At 69.9% G+C, this 27,139-nt stretch overlaps 4 protein-coding genes across 5 annotated transcripts in view; 2 read left to right on the top strand and 2 right to left on the bottom strand.

Moving 5' to 3' along the window:
• LRP1 (LDL receptor related protein 1) overlaps positions 1 to 7,624 on the bottom strand; it is a 53,322-nt gene extending 45,698 nt beyond the window's left edge. For both annotated transcript variants that reach the window (XM_088538399.1, XM_088538400.1), the window contains exon 1: positions 7,543 to 7,624. In XM_088538399.1, the coding sequence (XP_088394525.1) occupies positions 7,543 to 7,624 (82 nt within the window). The remainder of the gene's footprint in view (positions 1 to 7,542) is intronic.
• Positions 7,625 to 9,694: 2,070 nt separating this feature from the next.
• STAT6 (signal transducer and activator of transcription 6) lies at positions 9,695 to 18,027 on the top strand. The gene is made up of 22 exons (XM_088538383.1): positions 9,695 to 9,769; positions 11,596 to 11,730; positions 11,927 to 12,065; positions 13,107 to 13,190; positions 13,267 to 13,390; positions 13,508 to 13,569; positions 14,059 to 14,207; positions 14,279 to 14,410; positions 14,473 to 14,661; positions 14,735 to 14,822; positions 14,902 to 15,024; positions 15,100 to 15,192; positions 15,265 to 15,471; positions 15,557 to 15,651; positions 15,739 to 15,875; positions 15,968 to 16,114; positions 16,230 to 16,299; positions 16,374 to 16,499; positions 16,571 to 16,669; positions 16,748 to 16,834; positions 17,637 to 17,756; positions 17,829 to 18,027. The coding sequence occupies exons 2-22, from the start codon at positions 11,615 to 11,617 to the stop codon at positions 18,022 to 18,024; spliced, it is 2,583 nt and encodes an 860-aa protein (XP_088394509.1). The 5' UTR covers positions 9,695 to 9,769; positions 11,596 to 11,614; the 3' UTR covers positions 18,025 to 18,027.
• A 1,157-nt stretch (positions 18,028 to 19,184) lies between these two features.
• NAB2 (NGFI-A binding protein 2) lies at positions 19,185 to 21,946 on the bottom strand. The gene is made up of 7 exons (XM_088538392.1): positions 21,831 to 21,946; positions 20,565 to 21,353; positions 20,353 to 20,486; positions 20,160 to 20,211; positions 19,732 to 19,810; positions 19,444 to 19,644; positions 19,185 to 19,335 (listed from the first exon to the last, which is right to left on the bottom strand). The coding sequence occupies exons 2-7, from the start codon at positions 21,345 to 21,347 to the stop codon at positions 19,235 to 19,237; spliced, it is 1,350 nt and encodes a 449-aa protein (XP_088394518.1). The 5' UTR covers positions 21,348 to 21,353; positions 21,831 to 21,946; the 3' UTR covers positions 19,185 to 19,234.
• Positions 21,947 to 23,617: 1,671 nt separating this feature from the next.
• Positions 23,618 to 26,265, top strand: NEMP1 (nuclear envelope integral membrane protein 1). The gene is made up of 9 exons (XM_088538389.1): positions 23,618 to 23,705; positions 24,153 to 24,274; positions 24,362 to 24,581; positions 24,755 to 24,827; positions 24,949 to 25,042; positions 25,162 to 25,276; positions 25,410 to 25,635; positions 25,818 to 25,991; positions 26,070 to 26,265. Exons 1-9 carry the CDS (start codon positions 23,618 to 23,620, stop codon positions 26,263 to 26,265), a joined length of 1,308 nt encoding a protein of 435 aa, XP_088394515.1.
• Positions 26,266 to 27,139: the final 874 nt, after the last annotated feature.

The raw sequence follows: 27,139 nt of genomic DNA, 5'->3' as shown, positions 1-27,139 counted from the left end.
GGCCTCTTTCCTTTTCTAACACCTCTCCTCTACATTCTCCCCTATAACATCCATGCGTCACCCAAGACTTTCAGAAAAAAAAAAACAAAAAAGGCAATTTATTCGCTTTCTGCTTCCAAAGGTCTGAGCTCCTCCACGGTCACCACGGGACAAGCCAGGCCACACAGGAGCCCTGGCTCCTCTGGGATCTCAGAGCCCCGGCGCTCACCCGGAAGCACCGCGGCCGCCCCAGGACGGGTCCCTCGGCTCCGGGACACGCAACGGCGTCACGGAAACGTTTCTAGTAACACTACCCCGATTTCAGAGTCCCCGTTGCGCGCAGCACGTGTGGGGAGGCTGCGGGCAGGCGATCTCCCAGCAGTTCAAATGCATTTTTGCAATTCCTCCATCTGGACCCTCATCCTGGGAGATTCAAACCAGACTCGCTGCCCACAGCAGCGATGCGGAGCTGCCGGCACAAGCGCTGCAGCCCCGACGCCCAGAGGAGGGGCCCTTCCAGCGGCCAAGTCAATATTGACTTTATTTTTTATTTTATTTTTTCCCCTTTCCTTTCAAGCCTGCCTGTTGCGCCTGGATCACGAAGCACGAACCTTGTTAAAAACAAAAACACAACTACAGCAAAACAAAAAGGACAATTTGGAGAAGGAAAGCCCGGCGTCGCAAGAGGAACATTCGCACGGAGCAGAAGGCCTTGGGGACGCATCTCCCGGCGCTGCTGCCCAGGCCATGCAGCATCTTGCGGCCGCTCCTGCACGGGACGCGGAGCCTCCCGGGAGCGATCCCGTTGGATCGCAGAGCCACACCCGAGGATACGTGGGGCAGGGGGACACGGAAGGAGGATGCCAGCGCCACGCGGGGCTCCTGCACCCACAGGAGGGAGCGAATCCAGGGGCTGCTTCCACCCCTGGAGCATCCCTCCAACTTCTGAGGGACCCAGGGGGACGGGAATGCTGAGGCGCACACGGAAAGCTGGAAGCTCCCCCCACCTGGCAGCCCCCCATCACCGCCGCGGCCTTCACACAAAGGCGGCAGAAAGGAAAGCAGAAATCTGCGCTTTAAACCGGAGCAGGGAGCCGGGAGGAGCACGCGGAGCAACCCCCAAACCCGGCCGGGGCTTCAAAGATCCACGGGGGCAAAAGCGGGAGCGGGAAGGAAGAGCCACCGTTCCCGGGCCGCAGCAGGGAAGGGGATCGGCCGCAGCACACAAAGCACAGCCGGCGCCGGGCACGCAGCCGCGAGCACCGAGCGCGCCTGTTCCTTGAGGCTTATCTGCAATTCAAATGCAAAAAGCAGGAAAAAAGGCAAGAAAAGAAAGAAGAAAGGAGGAAAAAAAAACGTCACCATTTCCAGCACAGAGCAAGGGGCTCCTTTGTGACGGGTCGAGCACCCCAAGAGATGGGGGGTCCAGGGGACCAGCCGGGACCCCCGGCCGAGGCCAAGCTCTGGGGTGGGGGCTCTTCCCTCTTATCCGCCCAGGGACAAAACAGGGTATTGGCAGCGCCAGGCCCCGCGCAGGCAGCGCCGCGAGCGGTTATTTATGGCTTGTGGCTAAAGCAGATAACGCAGCCCCCAGGGACGGCCAGCGCGGTGCAATAAAGCAATTGCACTTTATGGATTAATCGGCATTTCATCGGGAGAGCAGCGGCGCGGGGCCGGCTGCGCCGCATCCCGCCAGGCCGAGCACCGCACGCGGCGGCTCCCCGGGGCTGGAGCCTGGCCAAAACCACTGGCCTTAATTCCTGAGTCCACTCGATTTCGCTGGCTTTGCAAATAAGGACTTTGTGTCGGGGGGGAAGCGCAGCAGAATGGCTATTGTGGAGCGCACGCAGAAAGGGCCCTTTGAGAGGCCACTCCGCCGGAATAAAAGTCACTTTCATCCTGAATAATTAGCGTGCTCGGCGCACGCTAACGATTCCCACATAAAGGGACTCTTATTCCCGAGCCGACAGTCCTGTGGGGAAGCAGCTCCGCTCTCCCGCGCGGCCTGGACGCCCGGCTCCGTGCGGCACGTCGGCCCTGGAGCAGGGAAATCTGGACGGAGCAGCGGAGCCCCAGCAGCTCCCATCCCCCATGCGGATCTTGGGCAAAATCTGGGATGCTGGAGGAAAGGGGGACGAGCAGGGGGACGATGCACGGGATGGACCTTGCTGGTTACGCGCATGCACGATGCACCGGGAAGAGCCGCTCTGCACAAGGGTTAACACGGCTCCCGAGTGGACAAAGACGTTTAGCTGCATTTTAAGAAGTAAAGAGGGAAAAAAAAGTCTTTGGCACGGTGAAGCATCCCATCTGTCTATAACTGCTAAAAATGATTAAAGAGGAAACTCGTGCAGTTCTGTCTGGTCTGATTTTGCCTTCCAGATATTACTGACCCCCAGGGCATCTCAGAGGGCTCCGCTGCGCGACCCAGTAACACCCGTCCGGGACAGCCGGGCGCTCCAAGGCGGGGGGCAGGTCGGGGACGGCGCTTCGCCCGTTTTTACCTTTTCCGAGCTCCGGGGAAGGAAGCGTTATGACTTTTAGAAAGCCAGAGGAGCGCAGGGCTGGGCGGAGGGAGGGTTTCGCGGGCAGTGGAGGCCTCCTAACAGCTGTGGAGGAGAAAACCAAGCGGGTGAGTAAGTGCAGGCCGACCGCGGAGCCGCTCGCCGCGGAGGAAGCGCGTCCGGGCGGAGAGAGCGCGGACACAGCCCGGCACTCCAGCGGAGCGGGAGCTCTCCGCTCCAGCAGCGTTTGGGGATGGAGGGACACAGGACATGCTAAATCTGCATGGGGGTCTGGAGCAATCCCAAGGGAATGGGGAAGAGCCTTTGCCCATCGCTCCGGCACACCGCCGCATTCCCGGAGCAGGAAGGTGTTGGTGCCTCCTGCGTCCAGCCGCTTCCGCACCGCTTCCTACAGCGGCTGCCGCTGTAGGAAGTATTAAAACCAACTGTTTCCTTTCCTAAACAATAAAAAAGAAAGGGAAAAAAAGGCGCTATATCACAGCCTGGCGCTGAGGGACAGCAGGAGGAAGCAATTGGTGACCGCAAGCCCAGAGCTGCCCCGGGCAGGTGCCGCATGCGGCCGGCGCCGGCACGGGGGCAAAGGCGCAGGTGGGAGCTGGGCGGATGCGCAGCGGGATCCGCTCGCCCCACACGTGGCCAGAGCCTTTAATCTGCTTCCCCATCTGTGGACTGATACTGCGGGAAGCGCTCGGCGACCTCCGCGAAGGCCAAGCACCTCCAGAGCACCGGGCCGGCCCCGCGCGCGGCAGGGATGCGCTCGGCCGCGCGCCAGCCACAAAGAGCCGCATCCCCGGCGCGCGGCGCTGGCTGCGAACAAAGAGCCACCCCACGCGCAGCCCGGGGACGAGGCCACCACGGCTTCACGCAGATTAAAGCACCAACCCGTCCGGCGGGCCATGGAAAACCCACATTGGGCCCGGCAGGGCCTCGCAGCGGAGCGGCAGGACGCCCCGCACTGCTGAAGCCTCCCCTCCTTGCCGCAGCCTCGCAGCAAATTTCCACGGGAATGGTTATTCCCGCATCCCCTCGGGCTACCCCTCGGGTTAAGCACACGCGGGGTCACCGCGCCGCAGCCCGCTGGTCCCCGAGCTGCCGCGCACAAAGACGCCGGCCAGGGCCCGTTAGAGCGCACGCTCCCACGTCACGTGCGGCGCCACGGCTCAGCCTGGAGAAACAGCATCTTGCAAGCGGCTAATTAGCGCACCCAATTAAAGATGCAACTTTCAACTCAATTAGGCTCTCAGTCATCTGCGATTCACATTTGGGCGCCTCAGTCCACGGGTTTTGGAAGGGACCGAAGTGCTGCTTGCCCCCGGCCGCGGCTGCAGCCAGCACTTTGGTTGCCGATCCCTTGGCCCCGATCAGCATTAAGCAGCGCCTGGGCCGCCTTTAATCCTGCAAAGCATCTGCACAGGGGTAGCTTTAGCCCGTTGGGTTGCCTTGGCTAAGGAAGGACGTTGTGGGTCTATATTTAGCACTAGAAACGGCTGAGGACGTTGCGCTGGGGAGCGCAACCCTCCACAAGGGAGCAAGATCCAGCAAAACAGCCCTCTGAGCCCATCCAGACCCACTTTAAACAAGAGGCTCAGAATGAAGAAAACAAGAAGTTTGAGCTGCATTAGAAAATGCTGAAAATATTTGCTGTTGCTGCTGGCAGGACAAGCTGCCAAGGTCCACGAAACACAAGCGACTGCGGAGTTGAGTCAACAGCAGAGGCCAGTCTGTAAATAGCTCTGAGTTGGTCTTGCACTGCCCTGCGAGACACGGGGGAGAGGAAAAGCCCCTGTCCCCCACGGCAGGGCCAAGGTCCGGCAGCACCTTGGTGTCGGGTGAAGGCCGAGCGCGCGGCGCCGCGGGGACCTGCGCCCCCTCCGCCACGCAGGACGCGGCAGGGCACGAGTCCAGGAGCCGCTCGGCAGGAGGTCGTGCGGATGAACCCCGGTCCAAGCACAACGAGCGTCTTGTCTGCTTGGCAGAGCGCAGAGCCCGCAGGAAGGAAGCGGGAGAGATGCATTCAGCGCAGCCGGGCTGAGTCAAGCTCCCCTTGCCGGCCCCGGGAGCGCGCGTGCTCTCCGCAGAGCCGACTTCCCAGCCTGGAATGGCTGGACGCATCCCGACTCATCCGCCAGGCTTCAGACACAACTCTCCTACACAGGCAGGCGCCCTCGCCAAGCCCCGCCACCCGCCGGGCAAAACAAGCGGCGTCATCGCGCTGCCCTCGGCGCGCGGGCAGGGTGCTGCACGGGGCCACGCGGGCCAGGGACCCCGGGGGACACAGAGCGGGGAGCCGGAATCGCTCCGCAGGCTGCAAGAGGAAGTTCGTGGCCACGATGAGGCGGCATTTCACTCGCGGTTGCTGCTTCCGCCAACTCAGCAGCTTCGGAGAACCGGCCCCGACTGTGCATGGGGCCGTCCCAGCTCCTTCGCTCCTGGGAAGCATCTCTTGGGCTCCCAAGGAGCCCAGGGCCTCGTCCGCCAGTGCTCCAGCAGGATGGATCACCTGCGGAGCACGCGTTGAGCTCATTCATGTCGCTTTTCCCTTTATTTTGTCTCTGCTCGCCAGCTTTAGGCCTCATGTCCACCTCTTCCTCCTGCCAAGTTGCCAGAACAAGGTGGCTCCCAACAGCCGCTGCAGAAGCTCCACAAGATCGACGACTCCGGCGACCTGCCGGAGACAAACCTGTGCAGAGCATCCAGGTGGCCGCACTGGCCATTGCTCGCCCACCCAAGGGAACTGCTCCTGCTCAGGAGCCAAAGCGCCCAGCTGGGATGGAAGAGCCACCGCATCCCTGAGTGCAGGAGGCCCAACACCTCGTGGGTCCCTCGGGACGCTCCCCCGTCAGAGCAAGACTCTAAGACTAAGTGAAAAAGCATCTGTGTTCCTCTTCCCAGCCCCTCTCCCTGCCAGGTTCCTGGGGAGTGAGTCACTCTCACAAAGCTAAATCTAGACAGTTTGGCTGCTCCGCGCATCCACACCTTGCCAATCACTCAGGGCGGCGAGGCTCATCCTCCTCCGGCTGCAAGAGCCGCAGCACGAGGGCTGCCCCAGCGCGAAACCCCCCTCACCGGAGCGCTCCTGCTCTCCTGTCGCAGGAATGGCAGCACCCAGGGCCTCCTGCGCCATTCCCAGATGGGGAAGGGAGTTGGGACCGTGGGCAGGACAGGGAACAGGGCACGACCACAGCCCCTGCCCCGCTGGAGCCACCACACTACAGCCCCTCTGTCCCCTTGCTCTCCAGGAAGGTGCAAAGCGAGTCCTGCCCACAGGAGCCTCCAGATCCACGTGGATCCAAGCCGCCTGGCCTGGATCCAGCGCCCCAGCAGCCAGGAGGCCATCGCCAGGATCAAGGGACACGGGGTCGGGGACAAGCTGCAGGTAAGAAAGAGTGGAGCAAGGCAAAAGCGCAGTCGGCTCTCCAGGAAGAGGCGACTCCACATGCCAAGGCTTTGGGGCACAGGGCGGACTCAGCTCCTCCCTGCAGCCGGCCAGGTGCTCCCACTCCTCATCCCACGGCCACGAAGGCGCCTTCGCCTGGCTCAGGGAGCAGGGTCGGAGCCGACCAGCACCCTTGGGCCACACAGGACCCCGGCGCAGAGCAGCAGCCTCCCCCACGGAGGCCCGACACAGCAGCAGGGCCGGGAGCTGGCGCCGACGCCCTTTGTCCCACCGAAAAGCTCTTCTACCCACCCCATCGGCTGGACTTTGTCTCCTATCTCTTCCGCCACTGAAGCCAGAGTGGGATTAAGAGCTCCCAGCAGGGCAGAGTGAGGGAGCAGAGCCGATGCAGCACCCAGCTCCGGAGCAGGAAGGAGCCCGCGCCCGGAGCGCTGCACAGCGCTGCCAGCGGCCGAGCTCCGCAGTCCCACTGTGGCCACAATGTCACGATCTAGTGGACACCACATGTCCCCAGACAGTCTCACCAGGGCCAACGTGCCACTGCCCGCATCACCCTCGTGCTCCTCTGGACACTGCAGTGCCCCGGCCTCCGGCGAAGGCCCCATCACAGATCCATCAAGGATTGTGGCGGGATACCCCAGGTGCCCGTGGAGCTCCCAGGGCCATGTGGGATTTAGGGAGCCGCATGCCGGCACTGCACAGGGATCGGGCCGAGCCGCTTCCCTCCGGCACACCGCCGCAGCCCGTTTCCAAAGGCAACCCGGCTTATGTAACAGCGGATGCCATCCCTCCCGCCCCCACGGCTGGCGGGCTCGCGGCCACACTGCGAAGGAAGGGGAGGACGTGTCGAAGGCGAGGGGCCGCACAAGCCCAGGGAGCCAAAAGAGGGGACGTGGGGGGCCCCAGTGCCACATCCGTCCTCGTCGCGGGATGGCCACCACCAGCGACGCAGGGACGAGAGCAAACGTGGGGCTGGGGTGTCACGGGGGTTGGCAGCCTCACCCGGGCCTCCCACTCCTGCCTCCGCCACGACGCCAAGCGCCGCCTTCACCGGCTCCCCCCAAGCAGGGCCGGACGAGCCTCCGGAGCCCCCGGCCACTGCCTCGCCCCATTCCCGGGCTTTTAAAGGGAAAAAGAGCCGCCCGCCTCCGGTGCCCCCCACCATCCCCGCCGCTGCGGGGGCCGCGTCACCGGGACCGCCGGCTGCGGCACCGCTCGCTGCCGGGCCGGGCCGGGCCCGGGGCCGGGCCGGAGAGCGGAGGCTGCGGCAGCGCCGCCCGCGCCGGGGGCGAGCGGAGGAGCGGCCGCGTTGCGCAAGAGCGGGAGCGCGGACGGCTCCGCGCCGCGGCCGCAGGCACCGGCGGCGGGCCCGGTGGGGCATCTAAGTTAACGGGAGGAACGATCCACCGGGGGGAGAGGGGGGTTGGGGTCATTGTGCTTCATCTGCAGAAAATCTGGAATCTGGGAAAAGTTTGCAGCGGGAGCAGCCGCCCGACACCCCCCGCCGGGGCGCCCCCCTCCCCCGGTGTCCGCCGCAAGCCACCGAGGGCAGCGCGGCGCCGGGACGGCGGCAGCCGGGGCACCCCGCTGCGCCCCCCAACACGCCCCCCCATTTCCGCATCCCCCGGTGCGCGGCCTCACCGTCGAGCGCGCGGGCGGCGGGCGCGGCCAGCAGGGCCAGCCCCAGCAGCAGGCGGGCGGCGGGGGGCAGCGGCGGCCCCATGCCGGCGGTGCGGCGGCGGCGGCGGCTCCTCACGCCGTGGTGCCCGCGGGGCGGTGCGTCCCGGGCCCGCGTACCGACATCCGCGGAGGGCGGGGAGGGGCGGGGAGGGCCGGGGCGGGCGGCGAGCGAGGCCCCTCCGCCTCGCGGCCTGGGCGGCGGCGGCGGCGCCCTCGGGACGGGGCGGCCGCGGGGGCGGGCGGGGGGGGGGGTCTGCGCGCGCCGCCGCCCGTTGACGTCACCGGGCCCGGGCCGGGAGGCGGGGGGCGTCGCGCGCCGCCGGCGGGGGAGGGGAGGTGGGGGGGGTCGTGCGCTGCGCTCGCAAGGTGCGCATGCGCGTGCGGGGGCTGCGGGCCCCCCCCCCCCTCCGCTACCCTGCGGGAGGGGCTGGGAATGGGAGCAGGAGATGGGAATGGGGGCAAGGGTCCGGAGGTGGGAATGGGGGACGGAGCAGGGGATGGGGATGAGGAATGCGGAGTGGCAGGGAATGGGGCGGGGAATAGGGATGGGACGGGGATACGGGATGGGGCTGCGGTGGGAGAGGGCCTGGAGCGTAGGAGCGGGACATGGGATAAGGGGCAGGGATGGGTCTGGGGGCTCAGGCGGACGGCAGGCCCGGGCCGCCCTGCAGCGCGGGCAGGGAGCGCCCGAGACAGCGCTGCGCTGTCGGAGCTGTCTGCACCCTCTGAGTGACGTCACCCGCTGCAGCAGTGACATCACATGCTGTCCCCCGGGGGGGGGAGGCAGTGCCGTCGGGGTACGGGAGCTCGGCCCGCGGCCCGAGCGGCCACTGCCGCCGGCCGCAGGCTGGGCAGGAGACCGGGCCGCGCCGGGCCCCGCGGTTGTGCAAACCCCGCGCCTGGGCCGGCCGGGCGACAACCCGGGCCCCGCCACGCCGGGACCTGGACCGCGGCGCCGACTGCCCCCGCTCCGGCCCCCCTGCTCCGGGCCCGGTCCGTGCCCCGCGCGCGCAGTCCCGGCAGCGCCGCGGACGAGACGGGGGCTCCTTAGACTCCCGCCCTGCGGTGCAGAAATCCCGGCCGGGGCCACGGCGGAGACGTGGCAGGCGCGGGGCCGGGGCGGGCGAGGAGCCGCCCGCGCCCCCCCCTCCCCCGTCACGGGACCGCGCGAGGCGCCTGCGCCTCCTGCCCCCCAGCACCCGGCCGGGGTCCTGTGGGGGCGCCGCGCGGCTCCCCCGCCGCCCCGGCCGGGGAAGGCCCGGGAGGAGCTCGGCAGGGCCCCCTGGAGCACCGAGACCGGCGTGTGCGGAGCTCCGCACCGGGATGTGCAGGGTGCACCAGGCGAGCCGAGCTGATGGATCCCCGGGGCATGGGACAGGATGCACGCCCCGGAGTGGGGCTGAGCCGGATCGTCCCCCCCCGGGACACGGCGGTGCAGGGACCCCCCTCCCCGAGGGGCCCGGCAGGGAGCAGGGGCCGCCCCTGTCCCGCTCGCTGCGGCCCCCCCGCCCGCGGGCCGGTGCCAGCGCCGAGGCAGCAGCGCCCCCAGGCGGCCCCGGTTCGGCCCTGCAGCCCAGGGACACCGAGCCCGCGCGGGGCCGCCCCCAGCGCGACCTGCCCGCCCAAGGAAGGCTGTCCCCAAGGCTAAGTGTCCCCCCACAGCAATGTGCCGCCTACATCGGCGTGCGCCCCCAAATCTACGCGCACCCCAAAGGAGGGTGCCGCCTGAGCCAGGTGTCCCCCGAAGCAGCGCGCACCCCCAGGACAACGCGCCCCCGCCCCGAGAGCAGCGGTCTCCAAAGCGACGTTCCCCGCCCAGCCAAAGCCGCCTACCCCCTCCCCCCCCAGGGACCGTGCATCCCTACAGCGACGTGTCCCAAAGCGGTGTCCCTCGCGCCGCAGCCCCGGGAGGGCCCTGCCCGAACCGCGACTCGGAGCGGGTCCGGGCCGGCGAGTGCGGGACCCTCCCGGGACAGTGCGGGCGCGATCGGGCCGAGCCGGGGCGTCGCGTCCCGTCCCGCCCGTCCCGTCCAAACGGGCCGTCCCGGGAGGGCGGGCGGTGCTTGCAGCCGCCCGTCGTCTCCTCCCCTTCCTGGCCTTGGCGAGCGGCGGCCGCGGATGCCGCTGCGGGGAGCCCGGCCCGGCCCCGGCCGCCCCGCGCCGCCGCCCCCCGCGGGGGCCCCCACAGGTAACGGGAGAGAGACGGGGCGGGCCGGGCCCGGGGACGCGCCGGGCAGGACAGGGCGGACAGCGCCGGCACCGCCCGGGCTCTGCGCGGGGCGGCCCCGGGGTGGGGGGCACCGGGGGGCGGTTTTGTAGCCCCGGCCGGGGTAGCCCGAGCCCAGCCGGGAAGGAGGAAGCGGCGGCCGCGGCCGGGCCGCGCCGGGGCCGCGCCGGGGCGAGGGGAAGTTGTCGCTGGGTCGCAGCGCTCGTGCCCACCCTGCTCTCCTTTAGCGGCGCCGGGGCCGCGCGCTGTCGAGCTGCGGTGGGTGCGAGAGTCAGTGCGAGCAGCCGCCGGGACGGCCCCGGCACCGGGAGATGCCCATCAGGGACGCGGTGGCACGGCTGGCCTCACACAGGCATTCTGTGCCCAGCGGGACGTCTGGATGCAGCACGGCATGCCGTGATGGCCACTGCCCACGGGCATCGCGGTTCCCCTGGCGTCTGGCTCCAGTCGTGTCATGGCGTGCCAAGGTGCTTCCCACAGGGATCGTGGGTCCCGTGGGGTCTGCCTCCAGGTGCAGCACGGCGGGCTGTGACCACAGGGCTCTGCCTGTGGGGATTGCAGATCCCTCGGGGTCTGGCTCAGGATGCATCGCGGTGTGCCAGGATGGCTGGATGTTTCCCGCGGGAATCACAGCTCGCCTGCAGTTCGGAGCTGCTGCTCCTCCTGGCATGGATGTGCCTCCAGGGCATTTAGGGGCAGAATTTAGGGCAGAAGCTCCCCGGTGCAGGGCCTGGGTGGAAGCCTTGGCTGGAGCCAGCCAGCACCTGGGTGTGTTGCAGGGGACAAGCGAGCAGGGGGCAGTGGCTGCAGCGGAGGCGCCTGCAAGGAACACAGTGCCCTGCCCAGGGCGCCGTGGGCCTCTGGCACCCACATGTGCCCTGGAGTGGGGACACGGGTCCCAGGTCAGCCCCAGTGCTGGCATCTCGGTGGTCCCTGCAAGGCTTCCTGCTGCCGGGCCACGGCCCGAGCAAACACCACGTGGCCACGCGCCACTGACGCTGCGACGGAGCGCGGAAACCTCGCGCGGTTTCGCCCGGCCGCGCCGTCGCGGCAGCTTCTCCGTCTTGGCGGGCGACGGCCGCCGCCGGGGCCACGGGCAGGAAGCGGCAGCGCGGAGCAGCGGCAGCGGAAGGCGGCGGCGGGGGGGCCGCTCCCAGCGCGGGCTCACGGTGCTTTGGGACATGCCCGTGGCAGGGCCGCGGCGGGCGGCCGCTGCGCAGCGCTGAGCAGAGGTAGGGGCGGCGGGGCGGGGGCCGCGGCTCTGCTCTCCCCGCAGCGTTGCCCTAGTGACGTTGGCTTCCTTCCCTTCGCATGGCGGCGGCTCCACCTCCCCGGGCTGCCGCGGCTCCGGGAAATCGCTGCCGAGGGGCCTGTGACGCCTGCACTTGCTCCCGCGCAGGGACAGGACGGTGGCTCCGGGCCCAGACGGGGCCTGTGGCCAGGTGGGACCGGCCACTGTGGACGGAGGCCGCAGAGCACGGGAGGGGTCCTGGCCGGTTCTCACCTTCCTGGCAGCTCCCGGTGCTCCTGGGAGTTTTTCCTGCGGGGCAGGTGGCACCGACTCCGCATGTTTCCTCCCACCTCTCCCAGCCGGACTGGGAACGCGGGGGATCCTGGAGTTGCGGCATGGGCGGCCCCATGTTGCTCCATAGGGATCGGCGCTTCCTGCTGTTCCTCTTGCTCCTGGCTCAGATACGCGGCTCGCGGCTGGGCCGAGCGGCAGCGCTCAGTGCAGGGGGCACCGAGGCCCCGCGCAGCTCACGGCCCTCCTGGTGGCCTCCCTGCAGGTGACAGACGCCCCCCGCCATGTCCCTCTGGAGCATCGTGTCCCAGCTGCCGCCGGAGGAGTTCGGCAGCCTCTTTGCCGAGTTCCCCCGCAGCCTGCGCTGCCTCCTGGCCGACTGGCTGGAGAACCAGCCCTGGTGAGTGGGCGAGCGCCGCCGTCCCCGCCGCACCACCGTGCCCATCGTCACCCACCTCTGCGGCACCCGTCGTGCACGTGGCAATTAATGCCCAGGCCAAGCCCCATGGGACAGCGGCGCTGCCGCTCCCCAGGCTTTGGGGACGCTTGTGCACAGTGTGGTGCCGGGTCCCCGGCTCAGCCCTGCTTCCCCGCAGGGAGTTCCTGCATGGCTCGGACGCCTTCTGCACCAGCATGGCCAGCGGGATGCTCTCGGCCATGCTGGAGAAGCTGCGGAGCGCCGCCGGCAGCGACGGGCAGCAGTGCCAGATCCTGCAGCAAGTCAGCAGCCTTGAGGTGTGGGGCCATGGGGCTGGCGCTGCCGCTGGCACGGAGCGGTGCCCGGCTCATCCCGGCCACACCGGTGGGAAGCAGCTGATGCAGTGAGCCGAACCCCTCGCCACAGCCCTGCTCCGGGCCAGCAGTGCCCCCCAGGCACGAGTTTGCAAGGCCTCAGCGCCCGCCCGGGGCGCCAGCAGGAGGAGGGAGGTTGGCGGTCCCTGTGGCCGCCTCGCCAGATGTTCCGCATTTTCTGCCGCTGTTTGATTTCTGCTTCCTCCGCTGCTGCGTTTCCTCCCGGCGCGTTGCGCTGCTGCTCCCGTCTCTGCTCTGGTTACCGAGGTCTTTGCAAATTGCTCTGTCTCTTTTCCTCCTTCTGTGACTGCAGATTTATGCCCTGTCCTTTCTCTCCTGCCTCTGAAGCGCTTAATGTAGGGGCCGAGCGGTGCTGGCTCCCCGAGCCTGGCTCAGCTCCTGGGTAACCCACGTCCGCAGCGGGAGCCAGCTCCGGGAACAGGCTGTCCCGGCGCGGAGCCACTTGCCTCCTTGGAGACCTCTGAGAAGCTCCACAGATGTTTGCTCTGTAACTGCAGGAGGGGCTGGTGCAGCGCGGAGCGGGCTGGGGCGGGAAGAGCCGGGAAGAGGCTGGGAAGCAGCCGGGCGGCTTCGGAGCGAGGCGCTGCCCGCAGAGCCGCCACGGGAAGCAGCCCGGAGGCATCCGGCTGCGCCTGGCTCCCTGCTGCCATTTTGGGAAGTGGCTAATTTGGGAAGTGCAGTGTCCGGGTGGGAGCTAGCTGGGAAATTCCTGATCCTGCGTGCAGGGTCAATCCGTCCGGGCTGCAGGCAGCCAGAACATCGTCTCCAGGTATAAAGCCAGGAACGTTGCAGGGAGCCACCCGCAGAAACATGCATTTTCCTTTAGTCTTTTTTTATTATTATTCCTAGTTTTAACCTATTTCTATGCTGGGTTTGGAGGGGGTTTGAAGGGGGGAAGCGGCAGGTTGGGCTGCACTGGGGGCCGTGGCGCACCCGACCCCCCAGCGCTGCTGTCCCCCGCAGAGCACGTTCCGGCATGACCCGCTGCGGCTTGTGGCCGTGCTCCGGGCCATCCTGGAGGGCGAGAAGGCCGCCGTGCTCAAGAGGGTGTGTGGGGCCACCGGGGGGGCCGGACGGGCACCGCGGCCAGGCCCCTCCGCTCATCCCGCTGTGTCCGCCCCAGGACCGGCACCTGCCCCTCAGCTTCCACCGGCGCCAGGAGGAGCTCAAGTTCGGCCTGGGGCTGCAGCGGCTGCAGCACCGGATCCGTGAGATCCAGGCGCTGCGGGAGCGGGACGGCGCCGGGGGTGAGCACCACGCTGCGGCTCCCCGGGCATCCCCAGGGGCTCCCCGGGGATCCCGGGGGGTCGCACCAATGCCCAGGGAGCACCGGTGCCGACAGACTGCCCCTTCCTCCTGCGCAGCCACCCTGCCGCTGGCCCTGCGGGATCCGCAGCTGAAGACAGAGGGGAAGCTCCCGGAGAGCGTGAGCGGGGCCGGGGAGACACGAGGCTGGGGGGGACACGGGGTTGGGGGATGTGGGGACAGGGGGGACACAGGGCTGAGGGGACACGGGGCTGAGGGATGCGGGGCTGGGAGGCACACGGGGCTGGGGGATGCAGGGACAGGGGGGACACGGGGCTGGAGGATAGGGGGACAAGGGGGACACAGGGCTGGGGGGAACACGGGGCTGAGGGATGTGAGGACAGGGGGGACACAGGGCTGGGGGATGTGGAGTCGAGGGGGACACAGGGCTGGGGGATGCGGGGACAGGGGGGACACAGGGCCGGGGGGCACATGGAGCTGGGGCATGCAGGGACAGGGGGGACATGGGGCTGGGGGAGACACAGGGCTGGGGGATGCAGGGATGGGGGGACATGGGGTTGGGGCATGCGGGGCCACCGCTCCAGCGTGGTGCACACGGTGGGGGACGGATCAGCACCACGCAGAGCCCTCAGCGTCCGCGGCCCCGCAGGAGCTGCCGGCCCTGGTGCTGGAGGCGGTGAAGGAGCTGGAGGTGGCCAAGCAGCAGGTGCTGAAGAGGATCCAGATCTGGAAGCGGCAGCAGCAGCTGGCGGGAAACGGGGCCGCCTTCGAGGAGAACCTGGCGCCGCTGCAGAAGAGGTGAGCGCCGGGGACAGGGGCTGGGGACAGGGCAAGGGACAGGGCCGACAACTGAGCCCCGCTGCCGGCAGATGCGAGGCCCTGGCCGAGGTGCATTTCCAGCTGCAGCAGCAGGTGCTGGCAGCCGGCGGGGAGCTGGGCGCGGAGCTGCTGCCGCGGCTCCTGGAGCGCCTGGCCGAGGTGCTCTGCAGCCTGGTCAAGAGGTAAGCGCCAGGGCCGGGGGGCAGCGCGCGGGGCCGGCCCACGCTCACCCCCTGCCCCGCAGCTCCTTCCTGGTGGAGAAGCAGCCGCCGCAGGTGCTGAAGACGCAGACCAAGTTCCAGGCCAGCGTCCGCTTCCTGCTGGGCCCGCGGCTGCTGCAGGCGCCGGCCAAGCCCTATGCGGTGCGGGCCGACATGGTGACCGAGAAGCAGGCACGGGAGCTGGCGCTCAGCGCTGCCAGCAGCGTGCTCAGGTGAGCCATGGCACAGGCGGGCGCCTTAGGGGTCCGGCATGGGCACCGAGGCCACCCTGACCCCTCCGCACAGTGAGAGCACCGGGGAGATCATGCACAACGTGGTGGCCCTGGAGACCAACCCCACGAGCGCGACCTGCTGCGCCAACTTCAAGAATGTGGTGAGTGCCGCCGGGGGCCCGCGGGCACCGGGGTGGCACATGGGACGGCCACTGTGACGCCGCCTCGGCCTCTCGCCAGCTGCTGAAGAAGATCAAGCGCTGCGAGCGCAAGGGCTCCGAGTCGGTGACGGAGGAGAAATGCGCCGTCCTCTTCAGCACCACGGTGGTGCTCGCGCTCAGCAACCTCACGGTGCAGCTGCAGGTAGCGCCCGCGGTGCCGCGGGGGCCGCGATGCTCCCAGGGGCTGCCCGGCTGAGCGGCGCCGCTGGCTGCCCAGGTGCTGTCGCTGCCCATCGTGGTCATCGTCCACGGGAACCAGGACAACAACGCCAAGGCCACAGTGCTGTGGGACAATGCCTTCTCCGAGATCGTGAGTGTCACCAGCCCGCGGGCCGGGCACTGGGTGCCACAGAGTGGGTGACATGACGTGGCAATCCCCCAGGACCGGGTGCCCTTCGTGGTGGCCGAGCGGGTGCCCTGGGAGAAGATGTGCGACACGCTGAACCTCAAGTTCATGGCGGAGGTGCAGACCACCAAGGGGCTCCTCAAGGAGCACTACTTCTTCCTGGCCCAGAAGATCTTCAACGACCACAGCGCCAGCCCCGAGGACTTCCAGAGCCGCAGCGTCTCCTGGGCCCAGTTCAACAAGGTGGGGGTGGCCGGGCGGCCCAGGGGACCCCGCACAGCGCCAGAGCCTCACGTCCCTCCCTGCCTCCTCCTCCTCCTCCCTGCAGGAGATCCTGCCCGGCCGCGGCTTCACCTTCTGGCAGTGGTTCGACGGCGTCCTCGACCTCACCAAGAGGTGCCTCAAAAGCTACTGGTCTGACAGGTGGGTGCCGGGGGGCTGTAGCAGGGGGCCCAGGTGCCACCCCGCTGCCCTACCACTGCCCTCCTGTCCCTCTGCGCGTCCCTCCAGGCTCATCGTGGGCTTCATCAGCAAGCAGTACGTCTGCAAGCTGCTGAGCACGGAGCCCGACGGCACCTTCCTGCTGCGCTTCAGTGACTCGGAGATTGGCGGGGTCACCATCGCCCACGTCATCCGGGGCCAGGACGGTGAGCGGAGGCTGCCGCGGTGCTGCACCGAGCCATGCCGTGCTGTGCCATGCTGCACCACGCCAACCCGTGCCCCCCCGTGCCACCCGCAGGCTCCAGCCAGGTGGAGAATATCCAGCCCTTCTCGGCCAAGGACCTCTCCATCCGCTCCCTGGGCGACCGGATCCGCGACCTGGGGCAGCTCCGCAACCTCTACCCCGGCACCCCCAAGGACCAGGCGTTCGGCAGCCACTACAACAGTGAGCACAGGGCCGGGGCGCGGGGGGAGCGGGGCGCTGGGGCCCTCGCCCAGGCGGTCGCGCGGGCGCATCGCGGTGCATCGCGGTGCATCGCGGCGCTCCCCGCCCCGCGCAGAGGAGCAGACGGGCAAGGACGGTCGCGGCTACGTCTCCACCGCCATCAAGATGACCGTGGAAAGCGAGAGGTGGGTGCGCAGCGGTGGTGCCGACGGCAGTGCCCGCCCGGTGCCCGTGCTGACAGTGGCACCGCCTTTCGCAGGGAGCAGCCGCCGCCGGGCGCCGCCGGGGCCCCCGCCGAGGCCACCCCCCCGCAGATGTTCGGGCTGCCGGCGCTGCGGGCCGAGCTGCCGCACGAGAGCCTGCAGACCGTGCTCAGCCCCCTCTGGTGAGCCGGTGCCCGGGGGGGTGTGGGGGCCGCCCCCCGCCCGCGCTCACCCCTCCGTGTCCCCCTTGCAGCCCCCCAGCGCCCTTCTGCCCCCAAGCCGGACCCCCCGCATACGCGGGCAGCGAGAGCAGCATGATGGTGTCCGAGGGCCTCCCGCCTTCCTTCGCCAGGTGGGGGCCGGGCCGCACGCAGGGACGGGGGCGAAGGGGACAACCAGGGGCTCAAGGTGCTCCTCCTCGCCCTGGCAGCCCCCCCTCGATGCTCCCGCCGCCCTTGGCCATGGACCCCGCGCTGCCCCATTGCTCCGACACCTTCGTCAACCCGTCCCTGCCCATGTAAGAGCTGCCACGGGGGCGCGCGGGTGGGGAGCACGGGCGCACGCAACGGTGCGTGCACCATGGTGCAAGCACATACGTGGCAGTGCACACACATGCATGGAACGTGCGCACACATGTAGCAATGCACAAATATGCACGGTGGAGCATGCACACGTGTGGCAGTGCACAGCGGAGTATGCACACGCATGTGGCAGGGCTCACATGTGCATGGTGGAGCATGAGCACACACATGGCAGTGCTCGCACTGCATGGTGGAGCATGCACACACATGCAGCAGTGCACACACGTGCATGGTGGAGCATGCACACATATGCGGCAGTGCACACATGAACGGTGGAGCGTGCGCACACATGCAGCTGTGCAGACATGCATGGTGTAGCATGCACACATGTGGCAGTGCACACACATGCATAGTGGAGCATGCACAGACGTGGCAGTGCACACAGGTGCATGGTGGAGCATGCGCACACACGCGGCATTGCACAAACGTGCACAGTGGACCATGTGCACACATGCAGCTGTGCAGACATGCGTGGTGGAGCATGGGTGCACATGCAGCAGTACACACACATGCACAGTGGAGCATGCGCACACATGCAGCTGTGCATACATGCATGGTCTAGCGTGCACACATGTGGCAGTGCGCACACATGCATGGCAGAGGATGCACACGCATGCAGCTGTGCAGACATGCATGGTGGAGCATGCGTGCATGTGTGGCAGTGCACACACATGCATAGTGGCATGTGCACACAGGCGTGCAAATCCCCCCCTTGCCGAGGCCCTTCTGCCCCTGCAGGAGCTTCAGCCAGTTCCTGCCGCCCCCTGGCCCCTCGCCGGAGCCACAGGATGAGGAGATGCCCGAGCTGGGGCTGTTCCCGCCGCTGCTGGAGCCGCCGCCGCAGGGCTCCCCGCGCTGGTGAGGACGGAAGGAGTCGGGCGGGAAGGGCACGGGGGTCCCAGCCCGGCTCACCTCTCCCCTCTCCCCAAGGCTGTCGCCCGCCGTGGAGCTGCCGCCCAGCGCCGACCTGGAGCAGTTCCTGCAGGAGATGCCTCTGGAGGGCTCCTCGCTGGGCCCCCCCTTCGCAGCCCCCCAGCCCCGCAGCGCCTACACTGGCGCCGGGCCCCCGTGCTGGGGGCTGCCCGAGGGGCGCTGGGACGACAGCGTGCGCCCAGGGCAGGCGTGAGCCCCCCGGTGCTGCCACCGGGGCCGGAGGGGACCCTGTGTGTGGGCAGCACCGTGGGGCACCCCCCAACCCGCCTCTCGGCTGCACTTTGAGCCCGTCCGTGGAGCAGGGGGGGCAGCCAGGCACCGGCGGGGGCGGCCGGAGGAGCGGGGAGCCTGGGATGCGGGGCAGGGAGATAAGCCATAAAATAAAATTTTATTCCAAAATAACAAAATAAATAATCTACTGTACACATTACAAAGGAAGAGTCGCTAATGCTCTAAAAAGACACCACACAGTCCAGGGAGGCCGGGGCTCGGCTCAGGGAGAAGGGGGAGTTTGGGGAGGCCCCACGGGGGTGCACGCGCACCATGGCTGGGCCAAGGTGGGGGGGCCGCATGCAGGGACCCCACACGCCCCAGAGCCACAGGCACCGCCGCTGAGCGCGCCAAGGTGTGGGATGGATTCACTGCGGGTGCGCGCACATGGGACCACGCAGCCGCTGCGCCGCGCGCTTACGCGGGGGGATGCGCACGGTGCCGTGTCTGCATGCAGCGTGGACAGGGGTGCTGCAGGTGTCGCGACGCGCACGCAGGGTGAGCTGCTGCGCTGGAGCGCGCACGCAGGCCAAGCTGCACAGGGAGGTGCCGCAGTGCGTGCGCGGGGCCGGAATGCAGGCACAGGTCAAAATGTGGATTTGCTGTGGGAAGATGGGCGCACGCAGCCGGGGCGCAGGCCAAGGTGCACGGGGCAGCGCTGCCCACACAGCCCAAGCGCCTGGGCATGCGGAGGGGTGTGCAACGGGGGCCGCGCACGGGGCCGCACTGTGCACGCGAGAGGGGCCGCACGCAGATGTGCCACGGGCCAGCGTGCGAACGTCGCGGCGCGCGGGGACTTGCAGTGGCGGAAGCGCGCGAGGCCGAGCGGCGGGTGTCTGCGGCATTGCGCGGGGGCGGCAGGCGCCCTGCGGGCTGGTGCCGCGCGTGGGAGGCCGCGCTGACGCCAGCACCGGTGGCATCGTGGGCGGCTCACGTGCAGGGGGCCGGGGGCCGAGCCGGAGGGGCCGGGGTCTGTACCAGAACGGAGGCGCTGGCGCGGTGCCGGCCCCGCACGAGTGCCGGGATTGCTGCAGGCCGCGGCTGAGGTATCGGGGGTGGCGGGGGCGGGCGCAGGCCCCCCCGGACACCTGCCCCAGCGCCTTATTGCTTCGTTAGTGGGGGTGGCGGGGACGTCACTGCCGGCTGGTCTCCTGCTCCACCTTGATGGCACCGCGGGGCGGCTCTGGGGGCGCGGGGGGGCCCCGCTCGGGCAGCCCCAGCCCGTCCTCCAGGTCTGCGGGGGCAGCAGGGTCAGGGCGGGGTGCAGGGCACCACAACCCCCCCATGCCCATACCGGACCCCCCCGGCCCCGGCCGCGCGCAGGGCGCCGGGTCCCGCTCACCCGCGGCCGGTGGCTTCGCGGGCAGCGCGGGGCTGAGGCGCCCGAGCCGCTCGTGCGACACGAGCCGCGCCAGGCGCAGCCCCTCGTCCATGAGCGTCTGCTGCAGGAGGTGGCGGCTCCAGAGCCCCTGCGGGGGCGGCGGCGGCGGCAGCGGCAGCTCGGGGGCCCCCGCGCCGGGCGGCGGCGTCAGCCGGGCACAGGCTGCGGACAGAGGCGGCCGGTGGGCGACGGGGCAACCCCCGCCAGCCCCGCAGCTCCCTGCGCGGCGCCCCGGCCGCGCTCGCTCACCGTGCGCGTGGCCCTCGAGGCTCTCCCCGCCGGGGCTGCCCGCGTCCTCGTCCGGCTCCGCGCGGCTCTGCTCGCCCGTCTGCGCAGCGCGGCCTGAGCGGGGCGGCCCGCGCCGCCCCCGCCTGGCCCCCGGCCCGCCCACGCGTGGGCGCGCGCCCGCAAGTGGCCGCACGTGCGCAGCCTCCCCCGCGCTCCCCGCGTGCACGTGCAACCCCCCCCACCCGCGCTTCGCACACGGATGTGATCCCTGCGCATCCCCCCTTCACCCACGCATGCCCCCCCTTCCACCCCGCGTACGCCCCCGCGTGCGCAGCTCCCCGCCGCGCTCTGCACATGCCCGCGACCCGCGTGCGGGGCGCGCACGTGCCCCCCCCCCGCACACAGACCCCTCCCCGCGCTATGCACACGCGTGTCCCCCCCGCACCCACCTCCTGCTTGAGCCGCTTGGCCGCGGGGGCGGCGCCGTCCTCGGGCAGGGCCCTGCGCAGGGAACCGGCTGCGTCAGGCGCGGGGGCGGCCGCGCGCGCGCTTCCCCCCGGGCAGCGCCGACTGCGGCGCCGCGCGGGGGCGGCCGCCCCGTCGGGGAGCGGCGGGGGCCGGGGCCGCGCGGCGCCGCCTCACCTGGCGCCCCGGAGCGAGCTCAGGTAGCTGCTCTCGCGGGCGACCTGTCGTGACAGCGAGAAGAGCTCGACGCGCCGCAGCAGCAGCGAGTTGTCGCGGAGGCAGAACTGCGCAGCCGCCTCGTTGATGAGCAGCTGCAGGGGCAGCGGGGGGTGAGTGGGTGGCTGGGCCAGGGGGCCCAGGCGTCCGGCACCCCGCGCCCCACACCGCACCTCATGCAGGCCGAGCGGCTTGCCGTCGCGGCGACGCGTCTCGCCGCGGCCGTAGATTGCGCTGTGCCGGCGGATCTCCTCCTCCTTCTGCCGGTCGCCGTCGTCCATGTGGAAGATGTGGCCCACTGCCTTGGCCAGCTTCTTGTTGAGCTTGAGCAGTGCCCGCAGCTCCTCGCTGCCGCCGGTGCCGCGCGGGCAGCTCTGCAGCAGCCGCTCCACGCTCTCCGCCACCATCCGCGCCAGCTCCGGCTCCAGCGCCTCAGCGCCCGCCTGCTCCCCACTACCCCCCGGCGAGAGCGGCGCGGCCGCCGGCTCCTCGTCACCGCCGCCCTCTGACTCGGGGCTCGGCCAGGGCGGCATGGCGGAGGGCGAGAGCTTCTCGGCAGGCTCGGAGGGGCTGCGGGCTGGTGGTGTCGCCGCGGCCGCCTTGCCCGCTGCCTCGCCGGGGCTGGCGCGGCCGTTGCTCAGCGCCTTGCGGCTGCCAGGCTCAGCCAGCTTGAAGAGCGGGATGCTGCTGACGGGCACAGCGGGCACCGGCTGGCTGAAGAGCCCCGGGTTGGCGGCCCACTCGCGCAGGGCCTTCTGCAGGCGTCGCACGTGCAGCGGCTTGGTGGCCATGCCCACAAGTGCCATGATCTCCAGGAACTCCTCCTCGCCCGCCTCGCACAGCTGCTGCACGTCGTCGCCGCCTTGCTGGATGAAGGTCTCGTAGTAGCCCAGCAGGTTGGCGCGCTGCAGCACCCGGTACAGCTGCAGCTCCCCCAGCGTGCGCGGCAGGGCCATGGCCGCCTGTGGGCGCCCCGTCGTGTCACCAACACGCAGGGCACTAGGAAGCACCCTCGGGTACCCCCCCGTCCTGGCGCCCTCCCCCTCTCCGAGTCCGTTCCGCCCCCTGGGTCCCGCTCCTGTCGAGCCCCGGGCTCCCCTCTGCTGCCGGCGTCCGGCAGCGCTGGGATCCCCACAGCACCTCGGTCCCGTCCGGCCCCGGTTCCCCCTGCCCCTTCATCAACGCCGCGATCCCGTTCAGTCCCGGGGCTCCCCGCCCCAGTGCACCCCTCCCTTTCCCCTCCAATCTCTTGATCCCGTCCAGTCTCCGGTCGTTCCTGCCCCGTCGCGGTCCCGTCCGGCCGCGGATCTCCCCGCCCCGTCCCGTCCATCAGCGGATCCCCCCGCCCCATCGCGGATCCCCCCCCCCGCTCCAGCCTCTCGCCTCCCCCCCCGCCCCGTCGCGGTCCCCCGGTCCCTCCCGGCGCCACGGTCGCTCACCGCGGGCTGGAGCCGCGTCCGGCCGCTACGGACGCCGTGGCCGAGCGCCCCGAGGGGGGCGGCGGGGCATGGGCAGCTCCGCGCCGGGACTGGGGGCGCCGGGCCGGGCCGTGCGCGCTCGCTCCGCCGCGCCGCGCCGCTCTGCGCGCCGCCCACACGGGCGGTACCGTGAAATAGCAGCGGCCCCGGCTGCGCCGCGGCGTGGGAGGCCCCGGGGGCGGATCCCGCGGCTGCCGCCCCCGCCGAGCACAGCGCGGGCGGCGCGGCGGGGGGGGGCCGCGGGGAACCGCCCCCGCCCCCCGGCGGCGGGGCCGGGGGCCACGGGCAGCGCGGACGGGGCCGGGGGATGCGCGCGGGAGCCCGGGGAGCGGGCAGGACCCCGCGGCGGACGGGAGCGCGGGACCCGCCGCGGCCACTGCCCGCTCCTCGCCGCGGCCCGGGCCGCACGGGGAGGGCCGCGCTCGCCCCTCCCCGGTTGTCGCCGCCGCACACGACTCGCCGGGGCCGCTCCGCCGTTATCCCGGCACCGGCGCGAGCCCCGGCCGCGCCGCGCCGGTGCCAGCGTCGGGGTAGCGCGCCGGAGCGCTGCCGTCATTAGACTCGAGAGTGAACAGCGGAGGAGCAAAGCGGGTCGCGGGACTCGGGGAGGGTCCGGCGGTCGCTGCTGCCGTCCCCTCGCCCGCCCCGTCTCCGGCCCCGGCGGCGCGGGCGCTATTTATACCGCCGGCCCCGGCGCCTGGCAGAGCTCCAGCCGCCCCCGCTCCCGCCTGGCCCGGGAGGGGCCCCGCGGCCCGAGCCCCCAACGGGCCGGGCGCTGTCCGGCTCCCGCATCCCTCCAGGGCTGCCGCGGGCCTCCTGCACCCCCGGTTCCCCCGAAGGGCCCCTCGACGTCGCCCTCCGCCCACGCGGAGCCCCTCCCCCGCCCCGCAGACCCCGGCGTCCGGCGCGGCGGGGCCGTTCCCAGGGCCTCCGGCTGACGCACATCCTCCGCCCACGGCCGCGCCGCTTCCCGGCTCCGCCGCCCACGAACCGCGGAGGGAGGCGGGGGGGACGCCCAGCCCGTCGCCAGACCCCGAGGGGCCCAGGCGTCCGGCAGGCGCCGCTCCCCCAAGCCGCCCTTCCCCGGCCTGGGGGAGCTCCCGGCCCTGCTGCAGGACCCGGGCGCCCCGCGGGCCGCGGCGGGCGCCGAAGAAAAGCGCCTTGTGCTCGGGGGGCCGGGGCGGCCCCGCGTGGGCGCGGGCACAAAGCGGCTGTGGACGCGCCGGGACAGCGGCCCCGGCCTTAACCACTGCCGGCCCCGCGCGCCGTGGCCCCGCCAGCTCCGCGGCCCACGCGTGCCGCGGCCCCGCGCCAACACGCGTGGGGGCCTCCTGATAGGTGGGGGCGCCTGTCAATCAGGCGCGAGGGGCGGGAGCGGCTCCGCGCTCTGATAGGCTGACCGACCTGCCTGTCGCAGTCGTTGCTGGGGCGGGCCTTGCGGTTGCTACGGGCGCCGCCGGCCGTTGGGTAGAGGGAAAACCTCGCCCGTCACCTTGGTTACGGGGGTGTTATCAAGGCTGGTTCCTGCCCGCGTTGCTCTGATAGGCTGCGAACGCAGTCAATCAATACGGCGGTGGGCGGGGCCGTGCGGAACGCACGCGCATGCGGCCAGAGCGCCCTCCCGATAGGCTCCTTGCGCCAGCGCCGCGCGTGACGTCACGCAGACCCTGTGCTCCCGTTGGCTGCCCGCTGGCCCAGCCCAGCGGTTGCTAGGGAGGGTGGCGGAAGCGGAAGTCGGCGCCGCGGCTATGGCGGGAGGCATGAAAGCGGCGGCCGGGCAGCGCTGGCGGCTTCTGGGGCTGCTCCTGCTGCTGCCGCCGCCGCTCGGGGCCGCGGGTGCGCGGGGAAGGGGCGGGAGGGGGCCGGCAATGTCACGAGGCGGCCGCGTTACGTCACTAGGAGCAGCGGTGATGCCTCCGGCCACGCGTGACGGGAGGGGCTGGGGCCGCAGCGGGGCCTGGGGAGGGAGCGGGGGCCTCGGGGCGTCCTGGAGCCTCCCCTGGTGCCGGGGGCAGCCCTGGATTCCGTCCTTTGGGCTCTGGAGTGAGGAATAGGGCAGGGGAATCTGCTTGTCCCGGCAGCCGGGAAGGAAGCGGCCAGTAGATCCATTCGAAGGGAAATTCCAAGGAAAAGGACTTCATTTTCTCTCCTGGGCTGTAATGAACTGCAAAGCGAAGGGGCCTGCTGTGCGCTGGTGGGAGGTCACTCGTGTTGAAGCGGGCAGGAATCATCACTGTGTGTTTTATTTGTGTTGCTAAATTCTCTTTCTTCTCCTCTGCAAAGATGCCAAGGAGGCAGTTTTCTCACTCTGGGAGGGCCGGACGTGCAACCAGTCGGCATCACGCCGCTTCTGCTACACCAACACGCGGGTCCCGCAGTGGCACGACATCTGGACCAGGATGCAGGTGCGAGCAGGAGGGCAGCCCTTGTCGGGCTGTAGCGGGATGAACCTCCTGCCTTTCCAGCAGCCACGGCTTCCCTCCCCTTCCCAGATCCGGATCAACAGCAGCAGGATGATCCGAGTCATCCAGGTGGACAGCGAGGAGGAGCTCAAAGAGCTGGAGAAGTTCAACATGTGGAACTTCCTCTCCTCCTTCCTGAAGGAGAAGCTGAATGACACCCGCATCGACGTGGATCTCTACAGCAACAAAACCTGCCTCAAGGTGGAGCTGCTGGAGACAGGCACCACGTACTGCGTCGTCCTCTTCCGATGTGCGTCCCGGAACGCGGGTCTGGCCCTGCGCAAGGGAATGGGGGGCAGCTCGAGTGCCGGCGGGGTCGGCCCTTTGCTGGAAAGAGGGGCAAAAAGAGGGGTGTAAAATGTGGGAAGGGAGGTCCCAGGGCGCCGCGCTGGGATGTCTCAGCCGGACTCGCTCCCTTTGCAGGGTTTGATCCGAAGCTCTTCCTGGTTTTCTTCCTGGGCCTCCTGCTGTTCTTCTGCGGGGACATGCTGAGCAGGTGAGGAACGTTGTCCCCCCGGCTTCCCGGCTGCCTTCCTGATGCCTCCGGCTGTTGGGGCTCCCTTTGGCTCCTGGGGAGCTGTACAAGACCCTCGTACGTGTGTGTGTGACCTCTGCAGGAGCCAGCTCTTCTTCTACTCGGCTGGCATCAGTGTTGGCCTGCTGGCCTCGCTGCTCATCCTCATCTACGTGATGGCCAAGGCCATGCCCAAGGTGAGGGACCGCAGCGGAACAGCCCCTTCCACCCCCACAAGGGTGAACACAACCTTGCCGGGCTTGGTGTGTGGGGAGAAGTATTCTGCGGGTGCCGATTCTCCCATCTCCCTTCCTAGAAAAGCCCCGTTTACCTCCTGCTGGTGGGAGGCTGGTCCTTCTCCCTCTACCTCCTCCAGCTGGTCTTCAAGAACCTCCGCGAGATCTGCAGCTCCTACTGGCAGTACCTCCTGGGTGAGCGTGGCCGGGCCGGGGAAACCGCCGGGGCTTCCTGCCCTCCTTGGGACCCCAGATCCCGCCCTGGCGCTGCCCAGAAGGGCTGGTGACACTGCCTGAGTGTCCCCACGCAGCGTCCCTGCTCCCACAGGCTACCTGTTGCTCGTGGGCCTCGTGAGCTTCGGCGTGTGCTACCGCTACGGCCCGCTGGAGAACGAGCGCAGCATCACGCTGCTCTCCTGGAGCCTGCAGCTCCTGGGGCTGCTGCTCGTCTACTCGGGCATCCAGATCCGCCCTGTGGCCCTGGCTGTCGTGGTCGCCGCCGTCTGCAGCAAGAACCTGGACTACCCCCTGCGCTGGGCCTGGGCTGCCTACGGGTGAGGGCTGCCGCTCCCGAGTGGCAGGACCAGCAATTCCTGCTGGGATCCCCTCTGCCCTGGGCTCCCGGGAGTCCCCTCGGAGCGGGCGCCGAGGCCACAAGGACAAACCGCTCCCACGCTAGCGCTCGCGGGTGACCCGGCCCGGCTGCGGGCGGTGATCGGAGCTGCTCTGCCCGCAGGAGGGTGCGGAGCGCCCGGCTGGGCCCGAGCCCCCCGCGCCTGCTTACCGAGGAGGAGTACCGGGCGCAGGGCGAGGCGGAGACGCGCCGGGCGCTCGAGGAGCTGCGGCGCTTCTGCAGCAGCCCCGACTTCTCTGCCTGGGCCGCCGTCTCCCGCATCCAGTCTCCCAAGCGGTAAGTTCTCCCTGCGCACGGATCCGGGCCCCACGGGCCGTTCCGTGGCCCCACGGGCCATTCCATGGCTGCTTCCAGGTTTGCTGACTTCGTGGGGGGAGCCCCCCATCTCACCCCGAACGAGGTCTCCGTCCACGAGCAGGAGTACGGCCTGGGCGGCGCCTTCCTTGAGGAGCAGCTCTTTGAGGACGACGACGAGGAGGAGGATGATGACCCCTTCGATAGGGATCCCGGGAGTTTCTCCCTGTCCCACAATCACCTGGACACGGATTGAGGTCAGCTGCTTGGGGCAGAGCTGCTGCTCGGGGCTCCCATCTCGAGCTGGGCCACTGCAGAGCCGGGAGGGGACCCAGCTGTGGCCCCCGGGCACCTCCTGTGAGCAGAGGTGCCCGCCCGGCTCCGCGCGCCCCCGCTCCGGTGGGAATGTCGCTGCCCACAGGGTGCAGAAGGTAATTGAGCATCTCGGGCGCGGGTGCCGCACAGGGGTGATGACACGAGCACGCGAGGACCTTTGGACCTGGCCGCGCAGCGCCTACGTGCTCAGCGGGACGGCCTGGGGCGCCCGGAGCCGCCGCTCTTGGTGCTAGCGCTGACTGAAGACCCGGGGGGTCCCCCAAAACCCTCGTGGGTGCCCGAACCCCTTGTGGGTGCCGGCCGCCCTGGTGCTGTTTCGTGCCCTCCGGGGCTGCTCCTGGGGTCTCTGCCCCCAGCCAAGCAGCTGTGGAGCCCCCGAGCGCCCTGTGCTTGTGGGTCCCGTCCCCCGCGGTCCCCACAGGGACCCTGATTGTATCTGCTCCTCCCCATGCTGGGGCAGGGGCGGCTCCTCGGCCCCACGGCGGCACAAGCGGGGAGGGGACCCCCCTGTCTATGCAACTTCCTAGCAATAAAACTGCCTCCTGCAGCCTTCCCACCCAGGGCGGCCTCCTCCTCCTCTCCGTGTCCCTGCTGGGGCCGGGGGGCCTCCTCGGGCCGGGACGGTGCGGCCCTGCCGCCTTGGCTGCCCGTGCTGCCACTCCTCTGCCTGCCTTGCTTAACACGGCTTGAAGAATGTTATTTTTGTAATAAAAGTGCATTTTGTAATAGAGGAGGCCTCGTTTATCCGGCCCGCTGTGGGCTGCAGGGTGCGGGGCCCTGTGGGACAAGGGGGA

The sequence above is a fragment of the Tinamus guttatus genome, unplaced genomic scaffold (genome assembly GCF_059628265.1).
Source record: "Tinamus guttatus ecotype Peru unplaced genomic scaffold, ASM5962826v1 Tinamus_guttatus_pri_ptg001067l, whole genome shotgun sequence".
NCBI lineage: Eukaryota > Metazoa > Chordata > Aves > Tinamiformes > Tinamidae > Tinamus > Tinamus guttatus.
This window is presented reverse-complemented; position numbering and strand designations above follow the sequence as displayed.